Genomic DNA, 14,867 nt, shown 5'->3' with positions numbered 1-14,867 from the left:
ATACCAGAAGAAATTGCTCCAAAGACTTTGGCATAATCTATAGGAGACACAGGAATTTTGTATTCTTCTAGAAACTCTTTATAAGAGTAAAGAAGACCCTCTTAGTTAAATAATTGGTCAACCAAAATAATGTTATTATTAAACCAATAATCAATAAATAAGGATTTATGTTTAAACAATATGTCTTTATTGTTCCAGATGAAATATTTGTTGGGTGAAAAGTTGTGTTTGAAAATAAGGGACCATGAAAGGAAGGCCTGGCGGTGAAAGGCTGACATTTTTATCGGGACTTTATCAATATCATAGTTAAGAAAAAGCTCAAACCACCCAGTTTTGACAGCAAGTGACATGGTATAACGTTCCACATAGAGTTAGGGTTTTTAAAGAACTGTTTCAGCCAATTTATTTTAAAGGTATTATTTAGAGTACAGAAATCGATAAAGTTTAATCCACCCTTTTCATAGGGATTTGTTAGAACAGACTTCTTCACTCTGCTCCACTCTCCCCACGCTCACACAATACGTCACATGCAACCAGGAACAATAAAAGGCTGGACCTTTTTAATGCAAATGTTAAGGATGCATACACCTCTGCCCCCCTCCCCCCACTGGGTCATTCAGATCACAACCGTGTCTACCTGCCCCCCCATTACATTCCACTGGTGAGAAGGACAATTGCACAGTCAGTGAAAGTTTAGTCGGATGACGCCACTGAGGAGCTGAGGGATTGTTTCAGCACCACAGACTGGAGCATGTTCCAAAGCTCTCATGGTGAGGACATCAACAGCCTGACTGAATGCATCACTGACTACATGACCTTCTGTGTGGAGAGCATTGCTTATTTTATTGTTGAGTAACTGATAGCTTAGCTCACTACACTGGACAAGTAGCTTGCCCAACACTGCTGGTATTCTGATCATTAGCAGGCCCCTGTGGGCAGGGGCGGGGCTTGTGGACAGGCAAGCCAGGCAGTTGCTTGGAGCCCCGGCCTCTAGGGGGCCCCCAAGGGCTGACAAATTGTACTTCACAGCAACGACAAGACTGGGGATTTACTTTACAATGAAATGACACCGTAGTCAAAAACCCCCTTGTTGGGCCCCCACCCCATGCCTTCAGCCTGCATCTGACGCTGCTGGCGCGACTCTGCAAAAGGTGAACTTCTATGGTAAAGCTTCCCAACCTTCCATGAGAGAGTCATGAAGAGGAGTTATCCCAGTGGGGCAGAAAAAAAAGAGACAGAGAAAAGAAAAAGAGGAAAAACGAAAGAAAGACAGTGGTAAGAGCATTTTACCTACTGACTTACTGTATTGTCACCGACTCCAAAGGGACATACAGTAGCTAACAATTAATCATGATGAATGCTGCTTAACAAGAAACATCAATATTAGCAGCTAACCTGCTAATATTGAGCCTAATTTTTTATTATTTATTTAATTTAGTATTATTTATCTCCACTGCACGTGTTAAGGCTATTACATTTTTTATATGGCTTCCTACATTGTTTAATTATTTACTAGATTTTACTTCTTATATTTGAAGTTTAACAATTTACAGTGCACTTTTGTAATAAACTAAAGTTAATATTTTACATATTTTGTTGGTGTCAGATTATTTACAATGATTATTGATAGGTCTGGGCTGTCATGGACTTCTGTTGGACCTCACTTTGAGAACCACTAATCTATTCTAGTCTATTTTTTTTTCAGTAAACATCTTAAATGCTCTAGAAATTGTGCATTTATTTCTCCCAAAAACGTTTTTTTTTTTCTTTTGCGTGCAGAGGTGGGGTGGAGGCCCCAGAAATGTCTTGCTTGGAGCCCCATTAAACCCTAGCAATGCCACTGCCTGTGGGTTAGAATAATAGCAGGTATATCTTACCTCTCCACTGCACTCTGCCAGCCTGAGAAAAATCCGTTGCCGGTTTTGCTGCCGCCGAAGCCGTCAAAGCGACTCTCCTCCATCAATAACAAGTAAATAAAAAAAAATTAAATAAAGATTTCCATATCCATTTTTTTTATTTGTTGTAGGATTTTCATCTTTATCATCCGATCCACACCGCCGCTTACCGGGCGCAGCCATCTTTGTTTACATGCCGGCCTCATCACTACCGTTGTGGCGGATGGAATGACGTTGCATGAACCCCCCTCCCTCCCTCTGGGATTCCCAATGGATTGCAGATGCCACACACGCACACAAAATGACAGAAAGATCCGAGCGTTTTAGTTTACCACAGATTGGTGGATTTAGATCAAGATATAAGAAGCATTATTTCTGCATAACATGGCATCAAATATCCTGTAGCTATAAGTAGCCTATAATAATCTACTATTAATTAATACACTGAATTTCAATGAAGGTTAAAAGAAGAACGCCCGAAACGTCACGGCATTAAAAAAATAGATACTCACGGGTGTGGATTTCTTCTTTTCATCTGCATTTCTAAACTTCACCATGGACCAATTTTGCATTAATGACTGAAACGATGGTGACGAAATTAAAACCCACTGATGAAAGAAAAGAGGCCTGATGAGACCGATTCATTCAGAGTCGCTGAAAACCTAGAAATGATCCATGAGCACGCGACCGATCGAATGGACGGATGATCCACAGACCTTTGTTGATTCAGTTATTTGTTTTGCCAAAAAGATTAATTATAATCATTTTTCATTAAATAATTAAGATGCAGATAAATAGAAATAAACAGTTCTCAGATAAGATCAGAGGTGTATGAAATAAGATAATGCAGTCACTATGTTAAATTAATTCATTAACTATATTTTAATCAAGAACATCATATCATCATAAGATTTTGGTTGTTTATACAAATGGTCTCAATAAACTTTTCAGTTGACTGCAGGCCCACAAACGTCACCTTTAGCAAGGCAGAGCTCCCAAGTGCTGCCTGGTGGTTGTCCGGGTACATTGCAGTTCTTTTTGAAAAAAAAAAAACTGGCCTCAGGAAATACATCGTGATTCACGCAGGAATCACACAGGAATCACGCAGGAAACCATCCATTTCCAACCAGTGCCCACAGTAGTAAATACCTGACCTGTTTTCCATTTACCAACATGTCACTTTACTAATGATGCATAAAAGGAAATGTTCCAATACTTTTTTGTGTGTTTTGTCATCGTTTGGTTCCATTCAGAGCGAGTTGCTGGTCCGGTCCATGGATCAGTCCAGGGATCTGTAAAAGTACCAAACTGTATTATCCCAAACAGAGTAGCTGCTCTGCAGCACAGTAGCAATGAAAACAAGATCAGCCTCACATTGTACCAACACATGAAAGCTTTTCCTGGAATGTTAAAAGATCATGAAGACATTTTCTGATTTGATTTTACACACAGATCTTTAGACTGGACCAAACGCCATGCAGTTACAACTGATTATCTCTGGGTTAGAATTGCAATAATGTTCTGCAGTCGCCATCATAGATGAGATTTATAAGATTTCTAAAATGTAATTTCTATTAAAATGGTGGAACTTGCTGAGTTAAGTGTGTTGTTATCTGTTCCTCTAGTAGATTCAGGTTTAAAGTTAATATTTAACTTAATCTTCTGACGAGTGGTTATATGAACGGCCCAGTCAGAAAATTCCCAAACTTTAATCCGATGAGGGAAACTTAGAAGGTGCAAAGCTATCAAGGTGATGCCAACATGTGATGGAATGTTGAATAAATAAAGGAATATTTCTCCTCAACCTGACATCTGAAGGCTGAGATTATTTCCTGGTTAATAATGAACAGCAGCTCATGGCCCCTCTTCATCCATCCCCCTGGGAAGTCCCATATCATTGCTTCATGGCCTGTATTTAAGGAGGGAGCTCAGCTCATGCTGTAGCAGTCAGTGAGCTCCTTCAAACCTGCCACACCTCTTCAGCTTCTCTCCAGTCAAAGTGAGAACACCGGTCGAGTGAGAATGGCAAACAGACAAGCATGCCTCTCTGCAGCTCTCTGCTCCCTCCTCATTGTTGCCAGCTTCATCTGCGGCTCTGAGTCCGGTAAGGGAGAGAGATCTGGAACATCTCTAATGTGTCTGTGTTGAAGTCAGGGTTGAAGTGTTGTTTTTAGGTGGGATGTAAAGATGTGGATCATTGACAGATGTTTTGTGCTTGTTCACAGCGAGCTGCTGCATGAGATACACCAGGGGGAAGATCCCCTGCAAGGCGCTGACGGGCTACAACATTCAGACCATCAATGGCTCCTGTGACATCAGTGCCATCATGTGAGTCAGGAATCAAATAGTAGAAATCCATGAACCTTTCAGTGCTGCAGCTCTGTTAAAGACAGAAACTAGGCAACAGCTGCTTTTCTCTGCAGTTAAGGTGCTATATAAGTACAGACCATTTACCATTTTAAACACACTGCAGCAAACAGAGCAGGTTAGAGAAGCCGTCCTTAAAGATAAAACAGCTTCTAATGAAAGGTAATTACTGACCAAATCTAATGGGTGATGAGTTAAAGCTGGCTAAACATCCAGCAGAGACACTGAGCAGGTTTTCCACAGCAGCTGTAGGTAGTGACGGCTCATTCATGTGCTTGTTCCTCTCTGTGTTCCAGCTTCCACCTCGGCGGCAGGTTCGTGTGTGCTGACCCTTTGAAAGCTTGGACCTTGAGAGCAATGAAGTGTGTAGAGTAAGTCAATGAAACATTCCTTCTCTGGGTGTCATTTTCTGCTCTTTTGCATCCAGTTATTGATCAAAGCTCTGCTGATCGACGAAGGTACTTTTTATCAGTTTGATTAAACGGTATAATTCAACATGGAAAAAACAGAAAAACGCCCGTTTTCTCCTTTTTCTCCTCAGAAAACGATTCGTTTTCCCGTTTTGTGGTTTCTGCACATAAAACCAAAATCCAATAAACGGCTTGATTTTTGTTTTTTTTGTTTTCGCCCCCTAAACGGAAAAACCAGTCAATTTTCGGTTTTAGAAGTGGGCGTGGCTTTCAAGCCCGCCGGTCCAGTGCCCTTCAAAATAAAGGCATGGCATGGAGAAACTTTCGCTGTATTTCCTGCCCTCATCGTAGCTTTTGCTTGTGTTCGAAATTAAAGCAGGTCTTATACATATATAAATATATACATATATTTAGATGTAATATATATTTATATTTTTTATAGCTACAGGGTTTACTCGGAATAAAGTCATCAGAGAGATTTAACTGCGACAGAACAGACATGGTAAATTTGACACTCACGACAGGTATTTTAAATGACCAGCAGATGTCGCTGTGCATCTATGGGACAATTAATCGCAATGTCAAGCGTATTTTACCACCTCATAGTCAATAAATGGAACATTTATGAAACGGAGTGCTGTGTGAGTAACTTCATTTTTGTGGCGGTAAAAAATCTGGAATTTTTTTTTAGATATATCTGGGAAAACAGCCAATACAAACAGGAGTGAGGTGAAAAAAATTATCCCTGCATTTCCATGCCTGAGATGTTTGTACCTCTACGGCAAGATAATATTCTTATGTAAATACATACTGATAGGATACTATGCAAACTCAATTTTAACAGTCTTGCCGGGGCTGGGTGATTTGATTCTGCGCTGGCACATCGTCCTGCGCTTAAATTCAGATGTGCATAAAGGTACATGTTGATTCGCACTTTTTACTCGCATATGAGGGGACATGTAACATCAGGGGCTTTGGCTCAGACCCGTCATTTGTCCTTGTCCCTTTACAGTCTTTACGAATTAATTCCGTCCGCTCCAACAAAATCTGAGAACGTGAAACTGAGTCTTTGGCATGCGTAATTACAAAACAGCCAATACAAACAGGAGTGAGGTGAAAAAAATTATAGATCTCTCTCTCTATATATATATATATATATATATACAGGTGCTGGTCATAAAATTAGAATATCATGAAAAAGTAGATTGATTTCAGTAATTCCATTTAAAAAGTGAAACTTGTATATTATATTCATACATTACATACAAACTCATATATTTCAGATGTTTATTTTGTTTAATTTTGATGATTACAAATGACAACAAATGAAAATCTCAAATTCATCATATCAGAAAATTAGAATATTGTGAAAAGGTTCAAAATTGATGGCCCCTGGTGCCACACTCTAATCAGCTAATTAACTCAAACCACCTGCAAAAGCCTTTAAATGGTCTTTCAGTCTAGTTCTATAGGCTACACAATCATGGGGAAGACTGCTGACTTGACAGTTGTCCAAAAGACGACCATCGACACCTTGCACAAGGAGGGCAAGACACAAAAGGTCATCGCTAAAGAGGCTGGCTGTTCACAGAGCTCAGTGTCCAAGCACATTAATAGAGAGGCGAAGGGAAGGAAAAGATGTGGTCGAAAAAAGTGTACAAGCAAGAGAGATAACCACACCCTGGAGAGGATTGTGAAACAAAACCCATTCAAAAATGTGGGGGAGATTCACAAAGAGTGGACTGCAGCTGGAGTGAGTGCTTCAAGAACCACCACACACAGACGTATGAAAGACATGGGTTTCTGCTGTCGCATTCCTTGTGTCAAGCCACTCTTGAACCACAGACAGCGTCAGAAGCGTCTTGCCTGGGCTAAAGAGAAACAGGACTGGACTGCTGGTGAGTGGTCCAAAGTCATGTTCTCTGATGAAAGTAAATTTTGCATTTCCTTTGGAAATCAAGGTCCCAGAGTCTGGAGGAAAAGAAGAGAGGCACTTCATCCACGTTGCTTGAAGTCCAGTGTAAAGTTTCCACAGTCAGTGATGGTTTGGGGTGCCATGTCATCTGCTGGTGTTGGTCCATTGTGTTTTCTGAGGTCCAGGGTCAACGCAGCCACATACCAGGAAGTTTTAGAGCACTTCATGCTTCCTGCAGCTGACCAACTTTTTGGAGATGCAGATTTCATTTTCCAACAGGACTTGGCACCTGCACACAGTGCCAAAGCTACCAGTACCTGGTTGAAGGACCATGGTATCCCTGTTCTTAATTGGCCAGCAAACTCTCCTGACCTTAACCCCATAGAAAATCTATGGGGTATTGTGAAGAAGAAGATGCAATACACCAGACCCAACAATTCAGAAGAGCTAAAAGCCACTATTAGAGCAACCTGGGCTATCATAACACCTGAGCAGTGCCACAGACTGATCGACTCCATGCCACGCCGCATTGCTGCAGTAATACAGGCCAAAGGAGGCCCAACTAAATACTGAGTGCTGTACATGCTCATACTTTTCATGTTCATACTTTTCAGTTGGCCAACATTTCTATAAATCCTTTGTTTTTATTGGTCTTCAGTAATATTCTAATTTTCTGATATGATGAATTTGAGATTTTCATTTGTTGTCATTTGTAATCATCAAAATTAAACAAAATAAACATCTGAAATATATGAGTTTGTATGTAATGTATGAATATAATATACAAGTTTCACTTTTTAAATGGAATTACTGAAATCAATCTACTTTTTCATGATATTCTAATTTTATGACCAGCACCTGTATGTATATATATATATATATATATATATATATATATATATATGTATATATATATATATATATATGTATATATATATATATATATATATATATATATATATTCACTTTGAATGTTGAATTCACTGTGCTTTAACACATGTGGAATTATATAATTATCAAAAAAGTGTGAAACTGCAAATATATCTTATATTCTAGGTTCTTCAAAGTAGCCACCTTTTGCTCTGATTACTGCTTTACACACACTCTGCATTCTCTTGATGAGCTTCAAGAGGTACTAGTTTGCCCTTTTGCTTTCACTCTGTGGTCCAGCTCACCCCAAACCATCCTGATTGGGTTCAGTTCCGGTGATTGTGGAGGCCAGATCATCTGGTGCAGCCCCCTATCACTCTCCTTCTTGGTCAAATAGCCCTTACACAGCCTGGAGGTGTGTTTGGGGTCATTGTCCTGTTGAAAAATAAATGATGGTCCAACTAAACCAAATCGGATTGAATAGCATGTAGCTGCAAGATGCTGTGGTAGCCATGCTGGTTCAGTATGCCTTTAAGTTTGAATAAATCCCCTAACCCAGCAAAGCACCCCCACACCATCACACCTTCTCCTCCTTACTTCACGGTGGGAACGAGGCATGTAGAGTCCATCCGTTCACCTTTTCTCCTTCGTAAAAAGACGATGGTTGGAACCAAAGATTTCAAATTTGGACTCATCGGACCAAAGCACAGATTTCCTCTGGTTTAATGTCCATTCATTGTGTTCTTTAGCCTAATCAAGTCTCTTTCGCTTGTTGGCTGTCCTTAGCAGTGGTTTCCTAGCAGCTATTTTACCATGAAGGCCTGATTCACACAGTCTCCTCTTAACAGTTATTCTAGAGATGTGTCTGCTGCTAGAACTCTGTGTGGCCTCTGTTGACCTGCTCTCTAATCTGAGGTGCTGTTAACCTGTGATTTCTGAAGCTGGTGACTCTGATGAACTTATCCTCTGCAGCAGAGGTGACTCTAGGTCTTCCTTTCCTGGGGCGGTCCTCATGTCAGCCAGTTTCTTTGTAGTGTTTCATGGTTTTTGCCACTGTACTTGTGGACACTTTCAAAGTTTTCCCAATTTTTCAGACTGACTGGCCTTAATTTCTTAAAGTAATGATTAATTTCTTAAAGTAATGAATTTTTCTTTACTTAGAATTTGTATTATGGCAATAAAAAAGCAGCTAACAGTCTATTCAGTAGAACTATCAGCTGTGTATCCACCTGACTTCTGCACAACACAACTGAGGGTCCCAACCCATTTATAAGGCAAGAAATCCACTTATTAAACCTGACAGTGGACACCTGTGAAATGAGAACCATTTCAGGTGACTACATCTTGAAGCTCATCAAGAGAATGCAGAGTGTGTTCAAAGCAGTAATCAGAGCAAAATGTGGCTACTTTGAAGAACCTAGAGTATAACACTTATATTCAGATGTTTCTTTCTTTATTCTTAAGTATATAATTCCAAATGTGTTAATTCATAGTTGTGATGCCTCCAGTGTGAATCTACAATCCTCATAATCATGAAAATAAAGAAAACTCTTTAAATGAGCAGTTGTGTTCAAACTTGTGGTCTGTACTGATTACACATATATATATATATATATATATATATATATATATATATATATATATATATATATATATATATATATATATATATATATATATATATATATATACTGTCTATATACCTATCAAGGAGGTTTGGTGTGTTATAACAAGGCCACTGCTTTTCTTTCCTCATTTTTATTTTAAAAAATTACAATGCGATTTTGAGCCCCTAAAAGAACATTAAAGAGCAAAAAAAGTACTTTCTTGTGCACACTAGTTGTGCACAGTAATTACATTCCTGTGCACAACAAATACTCAAGCTGTAGAATGTCATATTTTAAATTAAAATTGTGTTGTCACATATTTGAAATTTAGCATGGTCTTGAAGAGGCTAGACATAAAGGTAAAATAAGAACAGAACCTGGTGACAAACAACTACCTTTAACACTGCAAAGCTGTCACAAGTTGTACAACAAGGCAAAACAAGACCAAAACAACAAACCTCCAAAAACATAAATAATAATAGACTTGAAGAAACTGGCTCTGTGCTGTGAATAGCTCTGGATGTTAGAGTCTAGATAGGATGTTGCACAAGCTGCTGTAAGTGAAGAACTATTCACACCCTCTCTACACAACTGAAGAGACAATTAAGTGTTCACCACCAGTGTGTTGTAACATTAGAATAGCTCATGATCAAACAGTCGTTGAGATGGTTCACTAACAATTACCAAATTTGATGGCAAAACAAAATTTATTATTTTACTAAATGACAGTATAGTTCTCTCTCCTGACAGTTGCAGATTAAGTCATATTCTTTCTGGAGTTCAAAGACCTCCCATACAGGTAAAAAAATGCCCAGGTTAAAGTTATTTAGAAAGGCAAAAATGTTTTTTAAATATCTCAAACTTATTCAAGCTGAACCATAGGCTGACATTTCAATAACTTCACAGCATTATTTAAGACAAAGTTTTATTAAAGTGGAATGAAATGTAAAAACTAGTTACATAAGGCAATAGCTTAAAGTTTACAATAGAACATAACATATTTCCAGTTTTTGTACATAATTAAGTAATGTGCCATTAAGGTTTAAAGGCAATTCATGTAATTATGACATGAAATTAAAGTAAACATTTTTTACTTTTTGCATTATGTTAAACTACGCACTAAAACAATATATTTGATGCCAGTTGTCTCTGGATAAACGTTTACAAATAAAATGAAGCAATACTCTATGCATTAAAGAAACGGCTTCACAAATAAGTAACTCCACTAGTAGTGTGAATTTAATTTCTAAATTTCTTTATGGGGCAGTGATAAATTTTACATTCAAACTGGAACAGTGTTTTTTAAATATGTAGTGAAAAGTTTACAACACTGTCAGAGTTAAAACATTCATTACAGAAATATTTTCCTCCTCTAGGAAGACAGAATCATGACAGTAACTTTCACTTCAGGGTGTTTTCTTTTGTGTAGAGTTTAAATTGATCCATCTCCAGCAAGAGTTCTTAGAGGACTTTAAAAGTGTAGCACAAAATAGGAGGGTATGCACAGTTCAGGGCATAAATCAGTCCCATAAGCAGTGGACAAGCTTTCGCTGTACTCTTGCATCCTGGGACAATCTCATAGCTGTCAGATTTTGAAAACAGAGTTACTGACATCACTGTGCTGTCCTCGCCCTGAGTTTTCCCAACTTTTCAGCCGGCTAGACAGCCAGACAACGACGCTCCAATAACCAAACTTCTTTCTCTTTTCAGTTGTTTATTGAAGAGTGGCCTCTGACCACTGCCATCGCTTTAGCCATCGTAAACTGTAACATACAACCATTACAAATCCATCACTCTTGTAGCAAGCCAATAAGTTCAGCATACAATTATTTACACCACAGTTACATAAGGCAAAATGACTTATGCTAGATATTGTTACAGATTAACGCTTCAGAAACATCAAATCAAAAACTAATAAAGTCAGAAACAGCTTCTTCCCCTGTGCTGTGAGGGTATCCCATCTGATGTGAGACAGTGGTCTAACACATTTTTCTTTCTATACAATATTTGAATTTGAAATATTAAAAACTATATAAAATAAAGCAGGAAACCTAAACCTAGCCGGAGTGTCTGAAAGAAATTTCACAATGGTAACATGCTGCGATAATTACCCATTTATGAATCACTTTCAAACACTATGTCACTTTAAATGAACCCCTTGTTCAAGATTATTTTTAAATGTTTGAAAACATGACCTACCAAGCAGTCCTAAACAAGTCATATTCCTTCTTCCCATGGTACAGTATAAGGCTGGAGATAATGGCTTCTCTTCTCACCTCAATGCTCTGTTTCTGTGAACAGATTAAGAACATAAACATAAGCATTATAAATACACAATGAGCATGTGAGGGAAGTTTAAGACTTAGGGGTGTCTTGAACCGATTGTGTGACCAGATATCAGAGAAAGAGCGAGATGAAGTGGGTGACTGAGGGAGCAATGGAGAAGGAGCAAAGTCAGTCAGTGAGGTGGGGACAGACAGGCAGCTGAGGGCAGCAAGACATCGTATTTTATTTCATAAATATAAGTAATAAGTTACGTCAATGCTGATACATCAATGGTGTCTTACAATGCAATAAATGTCACAGGCTTGTTATTGAGGTAGGTAGAGTAGTATTGTAATATTGTTACATCCCTAGTAGAGCACAAAGAACAGAAAAATACTGGGATGGTCCTGTTAATCTACATGAAACACTTTACTGCATTGCCAAAGAATTTGGTCTGTCTGTGAATCAGAAAAAAGTAGGTCCATCTCCCTGTAAAATATATAAACAAGCAAAACCAGCACACCTGACTCAGTCGGTCCAGGAGCAAACTCGTCTTGGGCCCCAAAACTCCCCCCCCTGGCTTTCATCAGCTTTCGTGTGTATTTGTCAAGTTTTTGCCTGGTTTGATCCACTGGAATGGTTGTTGTTCTCCTGAATTCCTCTTTGATCTGAATCAACAAAAGATTCACAAGTACAACTATATTTTGATTGAAATTTACATGTTCAAATGGAGCATGAATTAGTTAATTAAAAATTATTCATTAAGCATAGTTACAGCTTAACAAAGTTAAATGCTTAAGGGCCACAAGAGAAAATAGGTCCTACAAAACAGTGAAATAACTTTTTATCTGTTATTTAAAAAAAAAACAGTTAGAACAATAATAAATAAAACAGAACAATAATAACTTACCTGTGAAATGACTCAAGTGCTACATGTTGCTCTGTGATCCTCAGACGTCTGGACACAGAAAGTCGGTCCTGTTGTAGCCACAGTGCGCATGCGTTGTGCGTTCGTCTCAAAACCCTGCATTTTCATAGTAAAGTTTGTTTAGAATGTAAGTGTATGTACATACAATAATTCATATTTAATGGTATAAGGAAACCTAAATACATCTCACTCTAACTATATAATTCACGTATTACTTAAAAATATTGAAAAACTCTATATCTTACTGAATCTTAAACTATAAATTAGAATGACAGTTATTCTAATAGAATTTACTGCAACAAAAAGTATTTTTTTCCCAACTCCAATCACTTCTAACCTCTTAACGTTTATAATCATTTTCATCCCCTTTCACAGCGACAGGTTTGTCACCTCAATCGCTACCTTGATCAGACAAATCTCTATTGCGCAGGGTGCTCTGCGTAATTACGCATGCCAAAGACTCAGTTTCACGTTCTCAGATTTTGTTGCAGCGGACGGAATTAATTCGTAAAGACTGTAAAGGGACAAGAACAAATGACGGGTCTGAGCCAAAGCCCCTGATGTTACATGTCCCCTCATATGCGACTAAAAAGTGCGAATCAACATGTACCTTTATGCACATCTGAATTCAAGCGCAGGACGATGTGCCAGCGCAGAATCAAATCACCCAGCCCCGGCAAGACTGTTAAAATTGAATTTGCATAGTATCCTATCAGTATGTATTTACATAACAATATTATCTTGCTGTAGAGGTACAAACATCTCAGGCATGGAAATGCAGGGATAATTTTTTTCACCTCACTCGTGATTTTATTGGCTGTTTTCCCAGATATATCTCTAAAAACATTCCAGATTTTTTACCGCCACAAAAATGAAGTTCCTCACACAGCACTCCGTTTCATAAATGTTCCATTTATTGACTATGAGGAGGTAAAATACGCTTGATATTGCGATTAATTGTCCCATTGATGCACAGCGACATCTACTGCTCACCTGTCGTGAGTGTCAAATTTACCATGTCTGTTCTGTCGCAGTTAAATCTCTCTGATGACTTTATTCCGAGTAAACCCTGTAGCTATAAAAAATATAAATATATATTACATCTAAATATATGTATATATTTATATATGTATAAAACCTGCTTTAATTTTGAACACAAGCAAAAGCTACGATGAGGGCAGGAAATACAGCGAAAGTTTCTCCATGCCATGCCTTTATTTTGAAGGGCACCGGACCGGCGGGCTTGAAAGCCACGCCCACTTCTGAAACTGAAAATTGACTGGTGTTTCCGTTTTGGGGGCGAAAACGAAAAAACCAAAATCAAGCCGTTTAATGGATTTTGGTTTTATGTGCAGAAACCACAAAACGGGAAAACGAATCGTTTTCTGAGGAGAAAAAGGAGAAAACGGGCGTTTTTCTGTTTTTTCCATGTTGAATTATACCGTTTAATCAAACTGATAAAAAGTACCTTCGTCCTGATCTTTGCAGTGAAAAGAGGAGGAAGGTTGAACGGATCCTGGAAGAGAGAAACTAAGAAACTAAGCTCTACAGCCTGGAGCTAAAACTGCTGAAGAAAATGAGAGAAATTGTTTTTAAGCTTCTCTTTATGTTTCCCTGAAGGGTAATGCAGATTAATGGGAAGATTGTTTATCTGGGAACTTTTATCTCCTCTGTTTTATAAACAGGAATGTTTGGTATTTATAATACCCCAAGTAAAGCTTTAAAATGCTGTTTAATAACCTGTTGGAGGTTCATGTTTTTCTGTGTTTTTTTTGCTGTGAGAGAAAAACTAAATCTTTAAAACATTTTTAATAAATGTGTCTAAAATAACTTTACTATTAAAGCGTTTTATGTGTTTATATTAAACTGAGGCATCTGTGTTAAACAATAAAAGGTTCTAAAGGAAAAAATTTCTGCTTTTTAATTTGTTTATCTCAAATTTATTTAAAGAAATGAACATTTAAGGATTTTAAAATAAGGTTTAAAAAACAACTATAGTAACTGACACAAATAATTCTATGTAACATTATTTAAAATTAACCTATTTTTCATCTTCTACACACTAAATTGTTTCTTAAACTTAAATAAATTAGATTTAAGTCTCAGTTTGCACAATAGTTATTTTAATGACATTTAGTTGAACTCTTATGCAAAAATAATTAATCTGATTGAGAGAACCTCATCCAAGCAAACAGACCGACTCGATTGAACAACAGAGTTTTTGATAAACAAATCAATCATCAGATATTATAGGAAATATTTATGGAGGGATTTATGTTGAAATGATGGAATGAACCAAAATGCATAAAAAGCTGGACCTGAAAGAGAGAAATAATAAAATTCATTATAAATGGAAAATGTATAGAACATCATTTCTATTGAAATTATTTATCTAATTTATAGAATTACTAGAAATGTATGTGGTATATATATATGATATATATATGATCCTAGAAATAAAAAGTTACATATATTTAGTGAATGAATAAAAATAAGTGCATATATTTAACACTAAAACACAGTCACAAAATCAGAAACTGAACTATTTCTGAGTATCAGTAAATAATGCATAAAAAGGGAGAAAGCAAAGTTGGTGATTAACAAAGGTAA

At 37.5% G+C, this 14,867-nt stretch overlaps 1 protein-coding gene and 1 long non-coding RNA gene across 2 annotated transcripts; one reads left to right on the top strand and one right to left on the bottom strand.

Annotated features, from left to right (window-relative positions):
- The first annotated feature begins 3,820 nt into the window (after positions 1 to 3,820).
- On the top strand, positions 3,821 to 14,035 carry LOC119776287 (C-C motif chemokine 20-like). The gene is made up of 4 exons (XM_038274603.1): positions 3,821 to 3,999; positions 4,121 to 4,223; positions 4,559 to 4,633; positions 13,746 to 14,035. The coding sequence occupies exons 1-4, from the start codon at positions 3,918 to 3,920 to the stop codon at positions 13,789 to 13,791; spliced, it is 306 nt and encodes a 101-aa protein (XP_038130531.1). The 5' UTR covers positions 3,821 to 3,917; the 3' UTR covers positions 13,792 to 14,035.
- LOC119776288 lies at positions 9,853 to 11,905 on the bottom strand. Its single transcript, XR_005279767.1, has 3 exons — positions 11,853 to 11,905; positions 11,264 to 11,355; positions 9,853 to 10,827 (listed from the first exon to the last, which is right to left on the bottom strand). It is a non-coding gene; the product is annotated as an uncharacterized LOC119776288 (long non-coding RNA).
- Positions 14,036 to 14,867: the final 832 nt, after the last annotated feature.

This window comes from Cyprinodon tularosa, unplaced genomic scaffold (genome assembly GCF_016077235.1).
Source record: "Cyprinodon tularosa strain WSP-4 unplaced genomic scaffold, ASM1607723v1 ctg921, whole genome shotgun sequence".
Classification (NCBI taxonomy): Eukaryota; Metazoa; Chordata; class Actinopteri; order Cyprinodontiformes; family Cyprinodontidae; genus Cyprinodon; species Cyprinodon tularosa.
Note: the sequence above shows the minus strand (reverse complement) of the source record. Positions and strands in the feature narration are given on the sequence as shown.

What these genes read in the sequence shown, in the direction of transcription:
- LOC119776287 (XM_038274603.1), top strand. Translation starts at nt 3,918, where the DNA reads ATGGCAAACAGACAAGCATGCCTCTCTGCAGCTCTCTGCTCCCTCCTC. An exon ending in TGTGACATCAGTGCCATCAT is followed by an intron (nt 4,224 to 4,558) that starts GTGAGTCAGGAA and finishes TCTGTGTTCCAG; the next exon opens with CTTCCACCTCGGCGGCAGGT. An exon ending in AGAGCAATGAAGTGTGTAGA is followed by an intron (nt 4,634 to 13,745) that starts GTAAGTCAATGA and finishes TGATCTTTGCAG; the next exon opens with TGAAAAGAGGAGGAAGGTTG.